Here is a 23,933-nt window from a genome sequence, read left to right as displayed (position 1 = left end):
CTGTTGGTAAATGTGTTTCTAATTTCTTGTCCTTGCCCACTGAGGCTAATTATAGCCAGTGTGGTATTCACTGTGTATCTGTTTTACAGTGACTGTAATTACAGCTTTTGGCTGTGTTTGGGATTCTTTGCCTTCCTGCTCTGTCTTCTAGTTCATTCACTTACTAAGACATTACAACCCCAATCCTGTTTTGGACTCTAGCATGAATGATGCACTGAAGGATGAGGGATCTCCTAGAAAGATGGACAGAAGCTTGAGGGGGAGCAGCAGTAATGCAACCTCTGAACTCACAAGGAGATATATTTGTTTTGCAGAAGTTTGGCAATGCTGCAAAGTGTGGTACTATGCTGGAAAATTCACTGCAGGCTAAACCTTAAATTTGCAAACACATTGTTTAATCAGAGGCTTGTTTGTGTAACCTCTGGTAAGTTATGAATGCCACTTGGTGTGAGAAATAATTAAACAAGCAGGACAAAGGTCAACATGTACCATGTCTTAAATATTGATTGCTTTTGTTTTCACTTTTTATTCTTCCTTCAGAAGATGCATGAATTCTATCTTGGCTGGTTATTATACATAAATTGGTATTATACGGTTCATACCTCATGTATACACCTGAGTATACTACTAGGGACAATGGAGAACCTGGCTGATTTGGTCTCCCTCTTGTCCAGACCAGTTTAGCTGAAGTCAATTAGGATTCCTGACTGTCGTCATAGTTTAACTCCGCATATGCTAAGAATAAAGCCTATAGTGTATCACTCAGTCATATGCTGTACACTAACAGAATTTAAGGCAAAATACTGAAAACCTGTAACAAATTTAGAAAGTTTCCAGAGCCTGTGGCTGTCGACGAATCAAAACCATTCACTTTGTTAAGCAGCTGTAAATTTCTGTGGCGAGCTGAATTTTCCAACACTCAATCATGTATAAAGAGATTGCAACAGATGTGTTATGCAGTCACGCTACCATCTTTGTATTTGAACTTCTCTGCCATTGCCACGCCTAAACGTGGACCCCTATTGTGACTTTTTAACCAAAACTGTTTCCTTATTTCTCCTTTCTGAGAGAGCTGGCATCGAACAAGATTTTGTCTCCATATCAAATGACTGGAAATGTATTCACTGCTTCCAGTTCTCATCCTGCTATAAAATAAACAAGCCAGTGGGATAAATGCAGTGGGTTTGCTGAGTTGTTGAAATGTTAACAACTTTACTGTTTTCTTTCATTATGAAATCTCATCTAAAATCCTCAAGATTATGAAGGGTATTGACAAAACTGATTGAACCTTTTACTGTAAATAGTATACCTCAAAAGAGCAGGTGGAATTCAAATTCACAAAGCTGTTAAAACTTTTCAGTACAGAAGTGAGGAACCAGGATTTTGTCAATTTTGTAATGATTGCTCTTCTCTCTGCAGGTACTTCCAGCATAGACACCACATGTACAATCTGGGGTCTGGAGACAGGACAGGTACTCGGCCGAGTCAATTTGGTCTCTGGGCACGTGAAAACACAACTTATTGCTCATGATAAAGAGGTAATGAGGTCTTTGACCATCAGCATGTGCGGTTCAGTTCAGGATATGTGTATACCCAGTAAGTCAGTTAGTGAAGGGATCGTGCAGCTGGACAGTACAGAACACCTGGTCTGTATTTTGGTTCTAGATTCCCAATAAGTTAGCTGCTTTGATGGGGGAAAATGTATTGTGATTACAAGTTAATGGACACGTTGGTTGCAATCTTTCTAAATGCCCTCTCCAAGAAAGGAGGGGGAGAGAGCAGTAAACTTTATGCTAGTTAGCCTAACATCTGTCATTGGGAAAATGCTGGAGTCCATTATTAATGTGATATTGGTAGGACATTTAGAAACTCATCATGCAGTCAGGCTGAGTCAAAGTGGATTTGTGAAAGTGTTAATAGTGTTTGACAAGTTTTTTGAGGTTGTAACAAGCAGGACAGATGAAGGAAAACCACTAGCTGTAGTGAATTTTAAAAAGTTAGCATGCGTGTACGATAAGTGATCAGAGAGGCAAATAGAATGTTTCAATCCTTAAATGGCGACTTTCCTTCACTAGATCGCAATCCAAAGCCAAAGAAATGAAATGAGGTGGAGGAGTTTTGGTACACTACACTACAGAGGTCAAACTGACTCTGCACTTAAAACACTGTAGAGTAGTTCTTCTATAACACAATGGTTGTGTTCTTGTACAACCCCACATTGTACTCCAAAGACAGCACCTAAAGTCTTGGCCATGTAGTTGTGTTACAGTCAACACATGTTTTAAAAATTCGCGCTTTAGAAACAGTGTCCACACTGTGTTAACAAAACAAATGTTATAGGAGAACAACCTGTATAGTTTTGAATCTCCTTACTTTAGGAGGGACAGACTTGCATTGAAACCGTAAGCAGTGTATTGTTTCCTGGGATGAAAGGGTTGCTTTGAGGAAAGGTTGAGTGAGTTGTGCCTAAATTCATTGGAGTTTGCAAGAATGAGAGTTAATTTTATTTAAACGTGAGATTCCAACAGGGCTTGAAAGTGCAGATGTTGAGATGATGCTTTCCCTCATGTGGAATCTAGAGTAACGGAGCAGAATTTCAGAATAAGAAGTCTCCTGTTTTAAACCAGATAAGAAATGGAATTTCTTCTTGGAGGGCTGTTAATCTTTGGAATTTGCTTCCACAGAGAATAGCGGAGGCTGGTTTATTGAATGTATTTCCAACTGAGTTGGATGGCTTTTTGATCTACCAAGAGTCTTGATTTATGGCGCAGAGGCAGGAAAGTGCAGTTGAGGCCAGAATTCAATCAGTCATGACCTTTTTTGAATGATGGAGCAAGCTGAAGGGGCCAAATCGTCTTGTCCTGATCCTAATCTTATCTGGTTTTAAACGGATTGCTGATGAACAAAGATGCTATTGTGGAACTGCAACAGTTATTTAATCTTATCTTATTTTATGTCTGAAGAAGTACTGAGATATTCTGTTTTGGTAGGTATATTTTTGCATCTCCAGTCATTTAGACAATTGATCCAACACTTGTTGCAATGATTTAGTGATCAGGACAGTTTTGCTGTAGCTATCACTTGCTGACAGTTCCTTAATCATGTTCCGTTATTCTGCATAATCCGGCATATTGATCGGTAGTAATTGTACAAATGAGCGCGGTGTCTACTGGACTGCAAATGTTCTTAACTAGTTAGTAGTAAAATATGTTGATGATTTAGCAACACTGCTTCAAAGTAATAAGTATTTAAAAACATCTGAATGATGCTCTCAGTTCCTGATATGTGAATAGAGGCAATGAATGGAACAAAAACACTTTTTTTAAAATGTTGCATGAGATCTGTTCCAAAGCGTCTTTGGGCGTAAAACTTTAACGCTGCGTTTTTTTTTCCACAAATGTCGCCAGACCTGCTGAGTTTCTCCAGCACTTTCTATTTTTATTGTATGAGATTTGTTTGACTTGTTCCCAGCGTCTGGGTCCTGTACATTGGGCTATGCAAGGTAACCAGAATCTGTTAATACCAGTGACTCCCTGGAGGTGGTTTGTTGAAGCTGCTGGCCTCGCTGAGACTTGCTGGTTTGATATTTGGTTTGCAGCCAGTGCAATCCTGTACTTTATGCACAGATTGTAGAATGGAGGCTTTGTAATTGTAGCTAAACTAAAAATATTGGCATTCTGAGCAGCACCTCTTAATGGCAGAGCACATGTTAGGGAAGAACTAGATGTACTAAGTACGATGAAAATTGCTAACTGTTTTGGCAGCAGTTGAATGATTATTTGTGCTGCTTGCCTAAATTGATTTTCATTCGTTCTGCTGATGTGAGTGAAGAAAGATGGTGCTATCATGGAGTAGTGCAGATGGAGGAGATTTGCCCCATTGAGTCTGCAGCTGTGCCAGTGATTGGGTAATTATAGACATGTTTAAAGATATCTTTATTTTCAAAATAACTTTCATTTGCTAGAACTTAAAACACTCAAGTTGAGTGGTGGGCATATGCATGGTTAAGTGTATATGGGAAAAATGTAGTTAACCACTTTGCTACTGGAAGGTGGATTATTATTTTAATGGTGTTAGGGTGAAAAGAGGGAGGTGCAACTTGTATACCAGTTGTTGAAAATAAGTACATAGGTGGTAAAGAAGGCAATGGCATGATGGTCTTCAGAGCAAGAGGATTTGAGTACAAGAGAAGGGATATCATGCTACATTTGTACAGGGCTTGGTAAGACTGTACCTGGAGTATTGTGTGCAGTTTTGGTCTCCTTTATTGGAAGAAGGATGTTCTGGCTATGGAGCAAGTTCAACAGAGGTTTACCAGACTTATTCCTGGTATGGCAGGACTGAACTAGGAAGAGAGACTGGGTAGGTTATGACTATTTGTTGGGGTTTATGAGAATGAGGGAGAATCTCAATGAAACCTATAGCATTCCAAAAGGACTAGTCAGGCTAAACACAAGAAAAATATTCCCAATGAATGGGGAATCCAGAATCAGGGTTACGGTTTAAGGATTATTGAAAGTAGGCCATTTGGACTGAGATGAGAAACTTCTTCATCTGGAGAGTTATGAGCCTGTAGAATTCTCTGCCATAGAAAGTGGTTGAAGCCAAAATATTGAATCTTCTCAAAGAGCTGCAGTTCTTGGGCTGGGTCATATTGAACAGTGGGACAGTTTTGAAGAGCTGAATGGCCTACTTCTATTTTTTGTTTCCAGTGTCTGCTGCTTGCCCTAATTTGGGGATCGGTTTAGCTCAGTTGACTGGGTGGCTGGTTAGCCAACAGCAATGGTTTGATTCCTGCACAGGCTGAGGTTACTATGAAGGCTTCTCCTTCTCAACCTATCCCCTCACTTGAGGTGTTATGACCCTCTGGTTAAAACACTACTTACTAGTTGCCTCGAATGAGAGCAGCTTATAGTCTGGTAAGACCACTGTACACTGGTACCATAGTCTGATAAGACTATGGTGACTTTTAAATTATTCTTTTGGCCTTATTTACTGATTTGTGCGGGGGAGGGGGAAACAAGTTGAAGTAAGGTAATGGAAATGTACAGCACAGAAACAGATCCTTTGCTCCAACTCATTCATGCCAACCAGATAGTCTAACATAATCTAGTGTGAAGTGAAATGTCTGTTCCACTTTCTGCAGTGCAGATGCCTATTTAGATACAGTATTGTGTCTGGATAACAGCATCTTCCATTCTGAATGTTGTACATCAGCATCAAATACTTCTGTGATCGCTGCAACATGGCTAAATGCAGCCTAAAACTCCCTTCACTCTGCACATTGAACAAATTGAACATTAAGTATGGGTATTATACCATTGAAGTCACCTTCATTTTGTCAGGCAGTCTGCTGGTTCTCTGTTATTGCCAGTTAGTTACTGAACTGAGAACAAGTTCTGCATTTTTGGGCACATTATGAATGAGACTGGCTGCATGTTGGACTTGTCAGACAGTGTAAGTGATTAGGCTGAAAAATGATAGTTTCTCTTTGCAAAGCTGATGGCTCACTACTTTCATTCTTATTTAAGATGAGAGAGGAGAGAGTGGCAGACTGGAAAACATTTCTAAGACATAATAACTTGACAAATATAAATGTGGAGAAGTTGAAAGATGAAACAAAATTGAAAGCACTTTATTTGAAAATAAACTGTGGTATCTTCCTCTCCTTTTAAAGTGCTGGTGGTAAGGCAGCATGATTGCTTAAAGTTGCTGTTCTCTCCCATCTGCAGGTTTATGACATTGCATTCAGCAGGGCAGGAGGTGGTAGAGATATGTTTGCCTCTGTGGGTGCAGATGGTTCAGTACGCATGTTTGACCTTCGGCACTTGGAGCACAGCACTATCATCTATGAAGATCCCCAGCACCATCCATTGCTTCGCTTGTGCTGGAATAAGCAAGATCCCAATTATCTGGCTACCATGGCAATGGATGGAATGGAGGTGAGTAGGGATAAACATGTTTGAAAATTAATAATATCTTGATGACCTAATTGACATTTCTCCCATGTGCAGAACTGAGATCTGCACACTGAGGCAGTCTTGCATTCAATTCCAATCTGTTGTGATTTAGCACTTATTTCTTTTTTGGGCGTGTTGTGGGGAGAGAAAGGAGAGAGAAACTGTGTCCCCCTATTCCTTGAACTGTACAGTGAACACAGCGTTAAATACTGAAAACAAAATTTTAAGTTTTAAAATCACTAATGGATGATTAGCCACATGAAAGCTTACACATGAACGTTAGGCAAACCAACTAAAGATATTCACAGATTGGAGGCTATTATTCCAATGTAAACATCATGCCCAGTAACACACGATGCATGTATAGTTTGTATGTTGTGTAATTTCATGTGGGTCAGTGCAATTTGATACTTCTGAAGAGTGAAGATATGGGTCTAACGGTTGTATATTTTGCCCCAATGCAGATGAGGCAGTACGTTATATAAAACCATTCCTTTTAACATCAGGTTAATAGAAAAATTACCTTGTTGTTACTTTAATCCTTCAAGCCCAGGATCATTTTATTGTGATGGAGTGATAGTATTGCTGTGTGTTCATTATTTCAGACTTTTGTGATTGGTCAGTGGAAATGAACTTTAGACTACAAGTCCAGTTAGGTCACACCAATGTCTTATCCACGCTGCACCCCAGTCATACTTTGCAAGTTAATTCACAATGTAACTCGATCTTTGCTGTACCAAACTAGTGGTACGATTGAAAGAATTGGCCATGCTGAGTTTTCTACAAATCATGATGTAACTGCAGTAATTATTTGCGTACTATTTTGCAGGCGAGCAACTGAGACTGCTTTGCAATTTGCCTACTGTTGAGAAGATCTGTACTGCTCAACAGGAGCGAATCAGAAAACACTGTATTAACCTTCAGCAAAGGAGAGTGGCATCAACAGCTATCAATGTAGTCGGAGATGCTCAGACACAGAGCGCAAACTAAAATGCGAGCTGGTGCTAATTGCTTTTGTGGTTATGAGCTCTTCATTACACTTGCGTTGTCATAAAAGCATTAGAGTCACCGAGATCTACGGCATAGAAAAAGCCCCTTTGGCCATTGCGGCCTGGCTATTCAAACATAACCACCTACATATGATAACTCCATTTTTCAACACTTGGCCCTTAGCCTTCTATGCCTTGTCATCACAAGTGCTCATCTAAACACGTTTTAATTGTTATGAGGGTCTCTGCATCATCCTTACATTGAGTGTTTTAGATTCTCACTACCCTCTAGGTGAAACATTACTTCCTCACATATCTAATAGACCTTCTGCCCCTTGCTTTAAATCTATGCCCCCTAGTCAGTGATTTCCCCCCCCCCCCCCCCATCAAGGGAAAAAGTCTTTTCTTGTCTACCCAGCCAATGCCCCTCATAATTTTATACATCTCAATCATGTCTTCTGTCGTCTCTGCTCTAAGGCAAACAGCCCCAGTCTATTCAATCTCTTTTCATCACTGCTTTTCTCCAGCCCAGACAACATCCTGGTAAATCTCTTCTGCACCCTCTCCTGTGTGATCACATCCCTCTTATAATCTGGATTCCAGAACTCCACACAGTACTCCAGCTGTTGCCAACCAACATTTTTTACAGTTCCAGTGAAATCTCCTGCACTTAAATTCTATGTCTCATTAGTTTAATAAAGGCAGAGATACCACGTACCACCTTAACTGCTTTATCCACCTGTCCTGATACTTTAAGACACCAGTAAACATGCATACCAAAATCCCTCTGATTCTTGATCATTCATGGAAGCTTACCATTCATCATGTATTCCATTAGGAGAAAGTGAGGACTGGAGATCAGAGCTGAAAAATGTGTTGCTGGAAAAGCGCAGCAGTCAGGCAGCATCAAAGGAATAGGAGAATCAACATTTCAGGCATAAGCCTGAAAGAAGGGCTTATGCCTGAAATGTCAATTCTCCTGCTCCTTTGATGCTGCCTGACCTGCTGCGCTTTTCCAGCAACATATTTTTCATCATGTATTCAATTGCCTTACTTGACCTGTCCAAGAGCATCACTTCATATTTATTCAAATTGAATTTCATTTATTGCTGATTAGCCCACCTGACCAACTGTCTATATCCTCTTGTAGTCCAAGGCTATCCTTCTCACTTTTTACCACCTCACCAATTTTTGTATGGTCTGCAGACTTATTGATCAACCCTCCTACATTCAAGTCTAAATTATTTATATACATCACAAAGAGCGAACTTCTCGACACTGAATTCTGTAGAACCCTAGTGAATACAGGCTTCCAGTTGGGAAAATACCTCCCAACTACTGTCCTCCCAACTACTGTCCTCCACTTCCTGCCATTCAGCCATTTGTGGATCCAATTTGCCAAATTTCCTTGGATCCCATGCGTCTTAACTTTTGCTATCAATCTCCTATGCAGACCACAGGATTCGTGGTGCTGGAAAAGCACAGCAGTTCAGGCAGCATCCGAGGAGCAGGAAAGTCGACGTTTCGGGCAAAAGCTCTTCATCAGGAATACAGGCAGAGTGCCTGAAGGGTGGAGAGATAAATGAGAGGAGGGTGGGGATGGGGAGAAAGTAGCATAGAATGGGTGTGGGGATGAAGCTGAGTGGGTGTGGGGATGAAGGTGATAGGTCAGGGAGGAGGTGGAAAAGAAGATAGGCAGGTAGGACAAGTCAAGGGGACAGTGCTGACCTGGAAGTTTGGAACAGGGGGGAGGTGGGGGAAGGGGAAATGAGGAAACTGGTGAAGTCCACATTGATGCCCTGGGGTTAAAGTGTTCTGAGATAGAAGATGAGGTGTTCTTCCTCCAGGCGTCGGGTGGTGAGGGAGTGGCGGTGAAGAGGCCCTGGACCTCCATGTCCTCGGCAGAGTGGGAGGGGGGTTGAAATGTTGGGCCATAGAGCGGTGTGGTTGATTGGTGCGGGTGTCCCAGAGATGTTTGCTAAAGTGCTCTGCGAGGAGGCATCCAGTCTCCCCAATGGAGAGGAGACCGCATTGGGAGCAACGGATATAATAAGTGATATTGGTGGACGTGCAGGTAAAACTTTGGATGTGGAAGGCTCCTTTAGGGTCTTGGATGGAGGTGAGGGAGGAGGTGTGGGCACAGGTTTTGCAATTCCTGCGGTGGCAGGGGAAGGTACCAGGACAGGAGGGTGGGTTGTTGGGGGGCGTGGACCTGACCAGGTAGTCACAGAGGGAACGGTCCTTGCGGAAAGGGGTGGGGAGGGAAATATATCCCTGGTGGTGGGGTCCGTTTGGAGGTGGTGGAAATGTCGGATGATTTGGTTTATGTGAAGGTTGGTCGGGTGGAAGGTGAGCACCAGGGCGTCGGTGGTGTCTCGAACGTATGTGGGGAGTTCCTGGACTAGGGGTGATAGGACAGTGTCGAGGTAGGTAGAGATGAGTTCAGTGGGGCAGGAGCATGCTGAGACAATGGGTCGGCCAGGGTGGTCAGGCTTATGGATCTTGGGAAGGAGGTAGAACCGGGCAGTGCGGGGTTCCCGGACTATGAGGTTGGAAGCTGTGGGTGGGAGATCTCCTGAGGTGATGAGGTTCTGTATGGTCTGGGAGATGATGGTTTGGTGATGGGGGGTGGGGTCATGGTCGAAGGGGCGTGTCCTCGAGTTGGCGTCTGGCTTCAACGCGCTGCCTCCACTCCCTCTGCTCCAATCCTGACCTCACCATCAAGCCAGCAGATAAGGGGGGCACAGTGGTAGTCTGCCGCACTGACCTCTACACCGCTGAAGCCAGACGCCAACTCGAGGATACCTCCTCCTACCGCCCCCCCCCCCCATCACCAACACATTCCACCCTGACCTTAAATTTACCTGGACCATCTCTGACACCTCCCTCCCCTTCCTGGACCTCTCCATCTCCATTGGCGACCGACTTGACACTGATATTTTTTACAAACCCACCGACTCCCACAGCTACCTGGATTACACCTCTTCCCACCCTACCTCCTGCAGAAATGCCATCCTGTATTCCCAATTCCTCCGCCTCCGCCAGATCTGCTCCTAGGAGCAGATGTTCCACCACAGAACACACCAGATGGCCTCCTTCTTTAGAGACCGCAGTTTCCCTTCCCACGTGGTTAAAGATGCCCTCTAACGCATCTTGTCCACATTCCGCACCTCCGCTCTCAGAGCCCACCCCTCCAACCGTAACAAGGACAGAACCCCCCTGGTGCTCACCTTCCACCCTACTAACCTTCGCATAAACCAAATCATCCACTGACATTTTTGCCACTTCCCAAACGGATCCCACCACCAGGGATATGTTTCCCTCCCCACTCCTTTCCGTAAAGACCGTCCCCTCTGTGACTACCTGGCCAGGTCCACGCCCCCCAGCAACCCACCCTCCTGTCGTGGCACCTTCCTCTGCCATCGCAGGAATTGCAAAACCTGTGCCCACACCACCTCCATCCAAGGCCCTAAAGGAGCCTTCCACATCCATCAAAGTTTTACCTGCACGTCCACCAATATCATTTATTATATCCGTTGCTCCCGATCATTGGGGAGACTGGACGCCTCCTAGCAGAGCGCTTTAGGGAACATCTCTGGGACACCCGCACCAATCAACCACACCAAGGACATGGAGGTCCTGGGCCTCCTTCACCGCAGCTCCCTCACCACCCGACGCCTGGTAGAAGAACGCCTCACTTTCCGCCTCGGAAAACTTCAACAGTTTCCTAATTTCCCCTTCCCCCACCTCACCCCTGTTCCAAACTTCCAGGTCAGCACTGTCCCCATGACTTGTCCTACCTGCCTATCTTCTTTTTCACCTGTCCACTCCACCATCCTCTCTGACCTATCACCTTCATTCCTACCCCCATCCACCCATTGTACTCTTTGCTACCTTCTCCCACCCTCCTCCCTGACCTATCACCTTTATCCCTACACCCACTCAGCTATTGTACTCTATGCTACTTTCTCTCCACCCTTCAGGCACTCTGCCTGTATTCCTGAAGAAGGGCTTTTGCCCAAAACATAGATTTTCTTGCTCCCCGGATGCTGCCTGAACTGCTGTGCTTTTCCAGCATCACGAATCCAGAATCTGATTTCCAGCATCTGCAGTAATTGTTTTTACCAAGTAGATTACATCAAAAGCATTGCTCTCATCTGTACACCTGGTCACCTCTTCAATAAATTCAACCAAATTGGTCAGACATGCTGGATGTTTTTGATTAATCCTTGCTTCAGAATTGCTTCCAATAATTTCCCCACCATCTAGGTTAGATTGATCAGCTGAGGTGGTCTGGTTTATCTCCTCCCTTCTTGAATAGCTGTACCACATTAACTATCGTCTGGCACCTCTCTTGAGGCCAGAGAAAAATCATAAATATTTATGATCTCCTCTCTTGCCTCACCTAGGATACATTTCATGCAACTCTGGAGGTTATCTACTTTTAAGCCTGCCAGAACACTCAGAACCTTCCCTTTGACTCTCTTAATTTCTTCAAATGTTTCACCAGAGCTACTCCCTGATTTCTATACCTGTATCATCCCTCTCACTAGTGAATACCAACAGTGTTCATAAAGAACCTGAGCTGCATCCTTCTGGCTGCAAGCACAACTGTGGGCCTTTAAGGGCTCTACTGTTTCCCTTATCTTTTTACCTTTAATGTAAAGCAGCTTAGGATTTACCTTTACTTTACCTGCCAATATCCTTTCCATTTAAGTTCTGTCTTGCATATTCTATACTCCTTTAGTGCTTTGCTGTTTGAGCCCTCAGCATCTGCCATAAGCCTCCCTTTTGTTATTAAATCAGTGCTGTATATCCCTTAATATTCAGGATTCACAGGATTTCATGGTCCCACTCTTTCTTTCTTGGAATGTGTTGGCACTATTACAGCACACAACATGGCCATTTCGCCCATTGAGTTCATGTCAGATCTTGAAGGAATCCAGTCAGTCCCATAGCCTAAATTGCAGATTTGTTTGCTTGTGCCCCTCAATTTTTGGAATTATTGATCTCTGCTTTAGTAGTGTTCCAAATGATTTGTCACTTGACTAAGAAGAAAAGTATATTTTTTGCAGCCCATTGTACCTCTTTATCTAAAACCAGCCTTAACTCTTTGGCCCCTGATATGTAGTAGAAGGGTCACCTTTTGTTGTCTATTTTGCCAAAGTCTGTCATAAGTGTGCATCTCTTCTACCCCTTAATCTTGCTTCTCAAGATGTGAGAGTCATGTGCGATTCAAGGGGTGGGAGGAGTCACCCTTTACTCAAGAATGTAAGGCCCTGAATGGGGGATTCTAATGAGCCTTGGCTGTTGGTGAAACCAGCAGATTTTTCATGATGGTGGAAAATCTAAAATTTCAAGGAACGATTGCTTACAAATGAAACATCATTTGTGAAGAGGACAGTAATCAATGGGAAATGGGAAGCTGCCTCATGGATTCTTTTCCTGTCATATTGCTCGTTGAAGTTGAAAATGGAAGGCCGTTGCAAACAATTGAAGAGGATAGTGCCCGACTGGGGCATGCAGAAATAAGCAGAAGACCTGGACAGATGGCTGCTGCTATTCCCTTTTCTCAAAATACATCCCTTTCACACTTGTATTAAATTTTAGCTGCAATGTGTCTGCTTATTGCTATCAACATTCTATCTATATCCAGTTGCAGTTGGTTCTAGCATCCTTATTGTTTGACACACTAAGTTTGGTATCGTGCAAATGTTGAATTTAACTCTTAATTAAGTCTCAATTTATGTCAAGGAACGGTGTTGTCCTGGGACTGACCCCATTGTATATCCTCCTTTACTGCCATTGTTTGTTTCCTGTCACTTAGACAACTTCATATTGTACTGAAAAAGGGTTAATACCTGAATCATTGACTTCTCCACCTCCTGAAGCTGTCTGTCTTGCTGGCTCTTTCAGCCTCCTGCTTGTTTACTTTGGATTCCAGCATCTGCAGTGTTTTTGTCTCTGACTTCATGTTCTTGTCACCTTTAGAATTTTCAGCAACGTTGAGAGCCACCTTGGCACTTAAATGTAGGATCTCCATAAATATCATATCTGTGTTAACATCATGTAAAGCCTAATAGGGTTAATTATATTGATGAGTTAGTGAGGATGTTGATTATTCATTTCATATCTAGTCACTTTTGAGTTCAGGTGAGTAATCCTGTCTTGAAACCCCCGACTTCACTGTTACCTTGTTGTCACTAATTACTCATCCTGCAGTCTGAACTAAAACCACGTGTCCTTTCTTTGCAGGTGGTAATTCTCGATGTTCGTGTGCCCTGCACTCCTGTGGCCCGGCTGAACAATCACCGAGCATGTGTGAATGGCATTGCTTGGGCTCCACATTCTTCATGTCACATCTGCACTGCAGGTAAAGACCATATGCTTTAGTACTGAAAACAACAAATGCTGGAGATCACAGCAGGTCAGACAGCATCTGTGGAAAGAGAGAGACCTAATGTTTCAAGTCTACGTGATCCTTCATCAGAGCTGGAATGAAGTGTGGAAGTGACAGCATTTATGCTGTAATGTGGAAGGGGTTGAGGGTGGGGGCAGGGGATGTTGCTGATGGAGAAAAATGTTGATAGTTCAAATAGTGATCGGAAGGTGAGAATATCAGAACAATGGTGTGTCTCCTCCAGACTGGAAAGGACAGTAATTGGCGGGGGGTGTAAGAGGATAACAAACTGGCTGGAGGTACACACCATTGTTCTGCCATTCTCACATTCCGATCACGTTCTCTGAACTGTGAAGGTCTTTTCTCCACCAGCACCTTACACCCACTATCCCCCTCACCCCCTCCAAACTATCACATAAATGCTGTCATCTCCACACTTCACTTCAGCTCTGAAGAGTCATCTAGACTCGAAATGTTAACTTGCTGTCTCTCCATGATGCTGTTTGATTGGCTGTGATCTCCAGCATTCGTTTTCCCTAAACTGGGGGAGTTCTAAACCAGGGATGTATTTTGAAGGAGAGAGGAGAAAGATTTAAAAGAACATGAGGGGCAATTTTTTTTTGTGGTTAGTGTGTGGAGTGAACTGCCAGAGGAAGTGATGGGTGCAGATATAGTAACAATGTTTAAAAGACATTTGAATAAGTACATGAATAGGAAAGGTTTGGAGGGATTTGGGCCAAACATGGACTAGCTAGACAGAAGGGTCTGTTTTCATGCTGTATGACTCTGCAACTTTTGTTTTCAAATCTGTAATCAGCTTCTTACAAATCTCTCTGAATTATTGATCATATGTTCTTGTATCAATAACCTTGTTACTAGATTTGACTTAACCTCTGTTTAAACGATTTTATTTTGATTTGAATTTCTCTGCTCATTTGAAGACCATGTGGTTTTGCTGCACCCTCTTGTGGGAAGATGTTTAGTTATCATGTAATCATTCATGGTTTGAATGTTTCCAAGTAGCTACTGTTTCATTGCTAATGTTTACATTCAAATTCATCTGGGTTTGTTCCATTTTTAAATCTTTTTAAAATTGGCCTGTAACCCCAATGATTACCTGTATTTTGAACTGTTCCCTGTCTTTGTCAACTTGTATGCCAAACCTAATTATGTTATGACCACTGTGGCAATCTTCAGGATTTTGCCACACAAATCTAGACGAGATTGGAACTTGCATTGAAATTTAAGCTTTTTTTTTCATTCCTTGGACCTGCTATTGGGATGTTCAGTGGGGCCAGAAGTGGTTGTTGAACACCATTCAGTAATCAGGCAGCTCTTGCTGCTTAGCAGTCCCCCAGTATTCAGGGATACCTCGTCCAGGTGATTTGGACTGATGTTGCCTCCAGCCTGGTCTTGATGCTGCATTATTCTCCTGGCTGAAGTTTAGGAATATTTCAGATGGACTGAAATTAGACACTATTCAGATGATTTGAGTTCTCACTACATTGTAACACTTCAGTAAATAAAGCATATTGTTTGCTTTGTATGGTTGTTGTTTAAAATGTGAAGCAGTAATTACTCTACCCTAAGGGGAACTAACTGCATGCAGCACAAGAGGCTAGTCCAAGTCACTCATCCAGTGACTGTCCAAGTGCTTTTTGTTGGGAGGGCACATGATCTGGGCACAGGTGAAAGGGAGAACTGCAGATGCTGGATGTTTGAGTTGTGTGTGTGGTGCTGGAAAAACACAGGTCAGGCAGTGTCCGAAGAGCAGGAAAATCGACATTTTGGGCAAAAGCCCTCTTGCCTGAAATGTTGATTTTCCTGCTCCTTGGATGCAGCCTGACCTGCTGTGCTTTTCCAGCACTACGCTCATGATCTGAGCAGTCTGTTAATTGCAATGAGGGCTGATGTCTTGCAATACTTTGATCTAAATGAACTGTTTTTTTTTCTTTGAAGCGGATGATCATCAGGCACTTATTTGGGATATCCAGCAAATGCCACGTGCCATTGAGGACCCCATTTTGGCCTACACAGCAGAAGGAGAAATCAACAATGTCCAATGGGCATCAACTCAGCCTGACTGGATAGCTATTTGCTATAATAACTGTCTTGAGATCTTACGGGTGTAGTCCTGTTGACCCACACTAGTCAGGGAGGGAGATGGGGGCTATTGTATGTATGTGCAGTGTGAATGAGTTAAAGTTAAGGATGTTTGTACAGATTCTCAGTGTTGTTATTGTATACACAGTGCAATTGGCCCACTATGGGTCTAAAGTAACTTTTTTTGGGATTCCTGATTCATTTCTCCCCCTCTTTCCCCCTGCCAAAATAAACACACAACTCCCTTTTAAAATACTGCTGAAATTCTAAGTAATGAAGCTTTTATTCAATCAACAAACCCCTTTTCTCAAAGACCATCTTGTAGCAATCTTTTTAAGATATCATTGTAAATAATACAATTTACAATTGAGCTAATAGCAACTGGGATCATTCCAGTTTCAGAATATTTGTTTTCTGATCCATTGCATTAGGGATTTACTGGACTCCAGTGTGGTGTGTTGTGCCTCTGCAACTTTGAGCAGCCCTTTGTGCTAGGAATTGAGAATTTGTTCTTTCAGAAATGAATATTGAGAGATACTTGGGCTTCCTAAAAGTATCTCAAAGATTTTGTGACGAGAATGCGGAGTGATGTAGTCAGCAATCATCAGTGCTTTTTGAGTATGCAATTCAGTTGACAGTTTGTAACCCTCTGCCCTCATAAGCATTCTGAATACGTCTGGCCAGTATTAACATCAGAACACTACTGACTGTACTTATGGGAGCAACATGTGAAACCTGCAGAATACTGTTTTTTTTTGTTCAAGTAATGTGTTTGTTCCAGGTCAGGCCACCAGTTCAGCTCTTCCTCTTGGTAATGTAAATGAGATGCTACTGCTGACTCCAGGAAATGTGGGAGCATCACTGATAGAATGTGCTTTGCAGTTTGGGCGTAGTGCAACGGTTGTTGCTGGCACTGCCTGCTGTTGAGAACCGCTATTTTACTTCGACTGCAAACTGGCAAATGTTCTCAACCAGCCTATCCAACTCCAAAGTCCGTTATAGTTCCCATATTTCTGAAGTGTTCCCCACATCCAGCCACTCAACTCTTTCGCATATTTGTAAAATCACAAATTGACTTTGGACAGACTGTCTGCAGTTGTCATGGACCTCTTGAGGCTATCAGTTTCTAATTTTTACCTTAATATAAATGTTGAGTTTGGAGTATGTATTTTCAGTAAAATTGGATTATCGAGTGTTGTTTCTTACTGTTTTTACAAGAATTGTGCTGAAGTGGGAGTTCATGACTTGAGAGCCATGCTTTTCCCCACTATTTGAACACTATTTGCAAGCTGGGTCTGAGGGGATAGTACAATTCATTTGGTCTTGACTGCGTTTTATCAGCTGAGGCAGCCAATTAAATATTGGCCAAAACTACGCCACAAGTTACAAGCTGTTATCTTGGAGTAATTGAAACTCAGTTGTGCTTTACAGCATTCTCTTTGCCATTCACTGTATATGCCCGTTCTGCTACTGCCCACCCACAACCCATCTATGCAACGGTGTTTAACAAAGTGAATAATGTTATTTAAGGGAATGGATAGGAAAGCATGCTGTGATAAGTTATAATTGAATAGCAATAAAAATAACCATTTTGCATGATGCAGCTCCAATTTCGCACCAGTGTCTGTCTTGGGCTATGAGTGTGTGTATCCTGTTGTCCAGTCCCTTGGCTCTCTATTCCAGGTAGCTTGATCTGTGTTGAAAATCGTATAAATCCAGCCTGCTTTGTCATTTTTTTGGTTGGGGGAGAGGGTGATGCATAATGTCTTTCCTTTATGATAAACGTGGGTTCGGTGATCTGATTTGAGAGTGGAGCTGTAGAGGTAGGGATGTTTTGTGTGTGTTGTGACATTTACAGTATCAATAGAATTCTTTGAAACTACTTTAGTACTTGCTGGCGTATCACCAATCAAGTTTGGGAAGAATGCCTAATATTTAGGTATTTCTCAGCAAGTGCAGTTTAAAAAAAATTATTTCTTATTGCGAAAATTGAGTGAAGCCCACTCCCTATAGATTTCCTCTTCCCTTTAATGGAAATGCATCCATATTCAGTCAACAGCTTCTCTCTGATTGTAGACAGTTACACTGCTGGGGAGATGCTGAATTGTGCAGAACCTGTGTGAATGCTCTCACAGCCCATCGCCTTTATATATTGAACTATGACTGACTTGACGCAGGAAAATAATTGGGGCAGTAGGATGTTTAGAGGACATCGTGCAATCAGTGGGAAGAATGGATGCACGTTGTGAGATGAGAAATAAATCATCCGCTTCTCATCCAGAGTACTTGAAGCAGGTTTGAAGCTAGCTGTAATTAAGGTTGGGTTCTTGGATTCGGTACACAATGTTGGTTTCCTGTGACCTAGCCACGCAATGAGTTATGGAGTTCGCTGTAGTTGGAATATTGGAGTTAAATTTATAACCGTTGATTCAGTAATTTTGAACTGTTACTGGTTACCAGTGGTTACAAGTGTCACTATAGCACTGAGCAGCAGTACTGGTTGGTACAGGTCTGTCACTAGAGGGTCTGTCACTGTATACAGGGTAAAGTGCGAGTGGATTTGTGCCTCACTGGGGAGGGAGCAAGCTGCATTTAAAATAGTAATATTGCAAATTTGATTTGCAGATCTGAGTGCAGTAAAAAGATTATTTATATGTAATATTTATTACATATAAGTAGCATGGAGTAATTTATAAATTCCTCTCACTGGTGATACTTGAGACTTAGTGGATGAGTTTCTGGTAAACTAAGGAGTGGCTGTGGTGTCTTTATTTTCCAGTTCTTTGGCTGTCAAAATGTTTAATGTCAATGTCAGTGTCATCTCAATCCTGAATGACTAGGAGCACCCACAGTCACAACTCCTCTCCTGACCACTATTATTCGAGTGCTTCTATCATCTGGTAACTTTGTTTTTTTTTTTAAATATATAACTAACTACCTGATTCCTTTCTAGTTACTACAACAATTGTTTGTAGGTAGTGGTGGTCAGGGTGGGCCATGTTGAGAAATTGAGTCAACCAAGGTATAGGAGTAAAGCTCCTGGGTGTTTGCATGTCAGATTCTATTAGTTCCAAACTGAAGGAGGGTCAGGATTTTAGTTTAATTGGTGCAGTAGAATTCTCACATTTTATTCAATTGACCAAACTGAATGATCTCTTGCTACCTAATGGTAAATGGGTGGTAATGCAAATCCATTCCTGCATTAAAAATACATCGGTTCACATTGAAACCAAGACTCCTCACTATGTTGTAGAATAGATGAAATGATGACATAAAGCCCCAGCACATACTGAAATAACCTCAGGCAGTTTGGCATAGTATTTAAGTAATACTGTGCTTATTCTTTTGGCTCGTTGATATGTTCCCCGTCCTCTTCAGTTTTGAACTGGCTTCTCCATTTTTGAAAGTGGGATGATTGTTCACCTACGTGAAAACCTGAGGAAAGTAGTGTACTTTTAAATGGTTTTGTATGTTAGAGATTCTGTTTGATTAATATAACCTTTGAAATTTGCTGGCTTTTAGTTTTAAAAAAAAGTGCCCAGTTTTCTTGGGCTACCATACTCCTTGATGACTGTTATCCTTTGCTTGAGCTGTTGTACATGCTCAAAGTACCACATCCTCAGTAATGAGTCTTTCCACTGTAAGTATAATATCTCTTTACCTGTCTGATTCTGCTGGACAAAAACAAAAACAGTATTGTTACGCTAGTCTCTTTTCTACGGCATATGCTGTAAACACCTAAGTTATACCTTCTGTTTGTGGTTCCAGAAATAGCTGACAACATTAAAATGTGTTTTTTTTTTTAAAGATCATGATTTAAAAAAAAAATCTCTTATAATATTATTATGGCATAACCGAATGAGAATTGTGTGCCAGATTTACTGATCTCCGTTAAATACACAGCAATTGCCTTCGAGTCCTCTTATGATGGAGAATTTCCATGTGTGATTATGGTTGACTCTGGGTTCACATTAGGAATTGGAAATTAGTTCAGCAGGACTGGCAGCATCTGTGAGGAGAAAGCAGAGTTAACATTTCTTGTCTGGCAATCCTTCCTCAGAAACATTAACTGATTTCTCTTTGCAGATGCTGCCAGGTCTGCTGAGCTTTTCCAGCAACTTTTGTTTTCATTTCTGATTTACAGCATGAGCAGTTCTTTTGGTTTTCATTTGAGACAGTTGTTGTTCTCTAAATTGGACTGTATGTTATCATTTACTCAGTTTATAACTAGCACGTTCATTCACCTAATACTGCTGTTTGGTGCCACTTCTCGCACTCTATGCCCCATTAGTGCACATGCTGGACAGCATTTTTGTTAACCATATTTCATTATGCCTCTAGTACTGAAGTTCTTTGAATGCTCTTGGATAACATATTAGCTCAGATATGCATGGTTCACTTCACTACAGTCGATTTTCCAGCAACACATTTTCAGCTCTGATCTCCAGCATCTGCAGCCCTCACTTTCTCCTCACTACAGTCGATATCAACACAGGGTCATCATAATGACTTGAACAGTGCAAAACACTCTGATATAAGTATAGATTCTAATAGTTGTAACTTCATCTTCAGTGATGTATTACATGGGTTAAAATGTAAATGGTTACTCTCATTGATAGCAAAGGGAATGAAGATGTTAGATTGTGTACTTCTGTTAATATAGTTGTTCCTCAGTTTTTTAAATAGTTGTGACGATATATTATAGAAGGCGGCAGCTCTGTAGCTGGTCTAGATTGAGATGTGGGGTCATAGCAATTGTATCAAAACTACTTAATTCTCCCCCTAACCCACACTTCCAAGTTCTCCCGAGCAATTCCCCCTCCCCAAAAGAGTAAGAGGTAACCTCTGCCAGAGTTTGTCATCCGTTGCCCTCAGCCAATTTATCAGTGCCTGTGGCACATGGGCTTCGTATGGAGTTCGTTTCTACACACAGCTGGGAGTTTTCACAAAGATTTATTCAACAAATACAAGGTTAGTTTGCAGTTGAGTGTTTCTTTCTGCATGGCTTAACTCATTTTAATTTTTCAGTGACATTCAAGGAAGTTCATAAAAAGAACAATTACTGTAAACTCTGAACAGATGGGCTCTAACAGCATCAGTGAACCCTTGTATTTTATAACTGACTGCTATCGGATTGAGGTTTTAATTTCTGGCGTTTGTTTACTCTATAACTACTCCATATATTGCTGGTTCATCACTCGATCCGTACGTTGATGTATGAGGTGCTAATGTGAAGCATTGCAGACTGGATAATGGCCACTTACATAGTGCTAGATTAGGGCCCGTGCATTCAAAGCCTGTTTCTGTGTATCAGGTCGTCAATTTGTATAATATGTTTTAGATGCCGGTTAAGTATCTGCTACGTGTTCCTGGTATTTGGAAGGAGGGAAATGTGGTCTGGTTCTGGTCCCTGTAGTTACACTACATACCTGATTCTTGCGAGAGCAGCATCTGAGACACCATTGTATTCACATTTTGGGTTGTCACTATGACAACATCAGTGTAATGGATTTTAGCAAAGTCTGATGGGAGCAGATAAAAGCTTCAGGATGTGGTCCTTGAAGTATAATTTCTTTACTTGGTTTGAGCAAAGGTCCATTGTGCTTACATTGCTATCTGTCTCTGCTGACCTGGGCTATGTGCAGTGTGGGTATTTGCAACTGAATGTGGGATTGTAATTGGTGCTGAAAACCGTTTTAGTGAATGAATCAAATGAGGATTGTATCATATTGGATTAAGTGCGATTTCATCTCTTGGCACTTTATTACACACTCCTCTGTGTAATGCTCCAATGTGCTTAATCAAAGACTCTTTGGGAGAATAGCCATCTAATCTGAGTGTATTCAGCACCTACAGGGAAGATTTATAATCTTGACAAGAGGAAGAATCAATTCAATCTGTTGTTTTCTTGCTTGGAGCCAATGTACAGTCTTTGTTTTTTTTGTATATAGTGCAAACTTTCCTCTGGTATCTCACCCAAGAGCTTTGTCTCTCGAGTCCATGTGGGATGTATCAGCCGTTGTTTGGCCAAAAGCACAACAGCTGAGGTTTATCCCATCCTAGCACTTTCCTGGGAGTACGGTGCTCAATTAGTGATCAGCAGTAGAAATTTGACCAAAGTCTCTCTCTCCTTTTTTTCCCCCCAAAACCCTCATGGAACAAATTAATTGAAGCACTTGGTGCACTACTGAGATCAGTTATTTGTTGAAACTACACACACAGCTTGGCTTAGGCTTATGTCTCTGACATGTAACAACAGGTTCTTTATCCACTGGAAGAGGCAAGTGAGTAGCTGTAATTTAACCCTTGCTTGTTTGCTGCAGGGATCATGTTTGGCCATTAACCAATTGCTGCCCTAGATGACTATGGATTAAATGTGTGCTCACTCCAGAAATTCACTGTTAAACATTAATCACTGGTTTGCTCTGACAGGCTCATCTTTATTTTGGTGTGCAGTGATTGTAATTTTAGGCAGTGTGTGTCAGTGAATGCTGATCACCTCTATTTCGGGAACCAGTTCTGAATTCTATGGCTTAAAGGTAGTGGTTTAGCTGTTGCGTGCTGATCTTTTTGTTCTGTCCCATCAGATTCCAGACTTGTTGATCATGGAGCACAACCTGGGTTTGTTTACTTCAGTTGACAGTATTTCTAGATGTATGTGCCAGTGGGCTGTATAAAGTATTCGTTCATGCTGCTTAGAAAGTGCAAAGCACATATTTTAGTTTGAGAAGAGAGATCCAGTTGTTAAAGGCTGCCAAAGATTTTTGTTTTGTTCAGTCTGATTGAAGTCGATTGGGATGGAAAGTGTAGTGTATGGTCATAAATTTCAAAAGGGTTGTGCCTTTGTGTGGTTCCTCTATACACAACTTCTCAAACTTAGACTCTGCAGCATTTTGTTTGTAACCTAGCAGTCTGGAGATAGGTAGGTAGGCCAGTCATTGGCCCTCAACCAAACAGTTCACTGCAAACCTGATTTTCCAGTTCCACCTTGCAGGGACAGTCACCCTATTCATGTAACTAAAGCTTTTTGAAGCTGTTAATGTAAAATTCCACCTTGCACGTTGCCTCTCTTTTTTTAAATTATTCCAGTCAATGCATTATCTCTGATATTATTCTTCTGAAGGTTTGTGGTGTAAATAAGAGCCCACCCACTCCCCTCCCCCCCTCCATTTTAAACTTATTGCCTGGCAGCTTGGTTGAGTGTAGCTGCCATGTTTTTTTTAAAAGTAGTTAGTTCAGATACTGTACATCAGACTGAAGCAGGAATCTCTTTTTTAATTCCTCATGTATTGATTTTTTTTTAGAAGAACACAATGCATCCTTGGAATTACACAAGCTGAACATGTTTGTGTGGTATTGTTTTCTCGGCTATTAACTGAGGAGTTTTGTCCTGGCTTTCGACTGGTCCCCAAGGTGTAATTTCAAGGCTACTGCATTTATTGTTAGAAGGAGAAACCATCTTATGTTGAAGAAACAATTTGTTTTTAATTTAAAGTTTTCAAATTTTTGAATGTCCATTTACCCTGTAAATGGCACTTTTAATATTTATATTGTGCGTTTTTTTGTCAGTTTTCTGTTCATTAATGAATACATAGCTGAGTGCTTTCTTAGATCTGTAGAATGTTTTTGTTTACAATGGAATATATAATATGTTAACTTTTTTCTTAATAAAATTGCTGAAGAGTGTCACTGGTGTTGCATTCATCTGCCAGTTTTTGTTCCACTGGTCATTTTCTATTTTAATATTGGAAAATCAAGCCAGTTCTTGTGGTGCATTACCAGTTGAAACTTTATACCATCATACTGCATGGATCAGTCTTTTACAGCAATGGAGGAGGCCATCGGCCCATCAAATGCATCTTCTTTCCAAACTATTTAAATTGCCCACAGTCCTTTTTAACTGTTCTTGAACCATTGCCTGGTCCAGAATTATCCATTACCTCCACTAACAGATGTTGGAGTTTCAAAGAGAAATAAATTTTTCTTTCTGGACATTAAAGGTATCGGAGGATTGGAGAGAAAAGATCAAATCATACTAAAAGGTGTAGCAAGCTGAATGGGCCAACTGCCTACTCTTGCTCTTCCTACTTCACAAACATTGTAGAAGAAATAATTCACACTATACCTACTTTCCAGCAAGAAACTAAAGACAAGACTTTGATTTAGCATAGTTTAAAGCGGAGAATGAAACCATGTCAATTTCTGTAACCACATTTGTAAGCACTTTGTACAATCCATAGTATTACTGTTTCAACAATGCAAATATTGAGACAGTATGTGAGGATGACTTGATGCGTTTGATACCGATGGCTTACTGTTTGAAATGCTGTCACTTCTAAATGCTGGGAAGACTATACATTTACCCCAAACAGCAACGTGTTAAGTGATCAAATAATAGCCCTGATATTCTAATGGCCAGATAGTCGTTGCAACAGGATGGACAGGAGTTGCTCACTGACACCACGTGTAGATGTCAACACC

General features: G+C 41.6%; 1 protein-coding gene across 1 annotated transcript in view; it reads left to right on the top strand.

The window, feature by feature from the left end:
* dcaf7 (ddb1 and cul4 associated factor 7) overlaps window positions 1–23,138 on the top strand; it is a 51,225-nt gene extending 28,087 nt beyond the window's left edge. The window contains exons 3-6 of the mRNA XM_043675363.2: window positions 1,420–1,538; window positions 5,733–5,942; window positions 13,205–13,322; window positions 15,309–23,138. Coding sequence (XP_043531298.1) covers window positions 1,420–1,538; window positions 5,733–5,942; window positions 13,205–13,322; window positions 15,309–15,481 — 620 coding nt within the window. The 3' untranslated portion in view covers window positions 15,482–23,138. The remainder of the gene's footprint in view (window positions 1–1,419; window positions 1,539–5,732; window positions 5,943–13,204; window positions 13,323–15,308) is intronic.
* Window positions 23,139–23,933: the final 795 nt, after the last annotated feature.

This window comes from Chiloscyllium plagiosum, unplaced genomic scaffold (genome assembly GCF_037043375.1).
Source record: "Chiloscyllium plagiosum isolate Xiang-an unplaced genomic scaffold, Cpla_swu_hap1 HiC_scaffold_32, whole genome shotgun sequence".
NCBI lineage: Eukaryota > Metazoa > Chordata > Chondrichthyes > Orectolobiformes > Hemiscylliidae > Chiloscyllium > Chiloscyllium plagiosum.
This window is presented reverse-complemented; position numbering and strand designations above follow the sequence as displayed.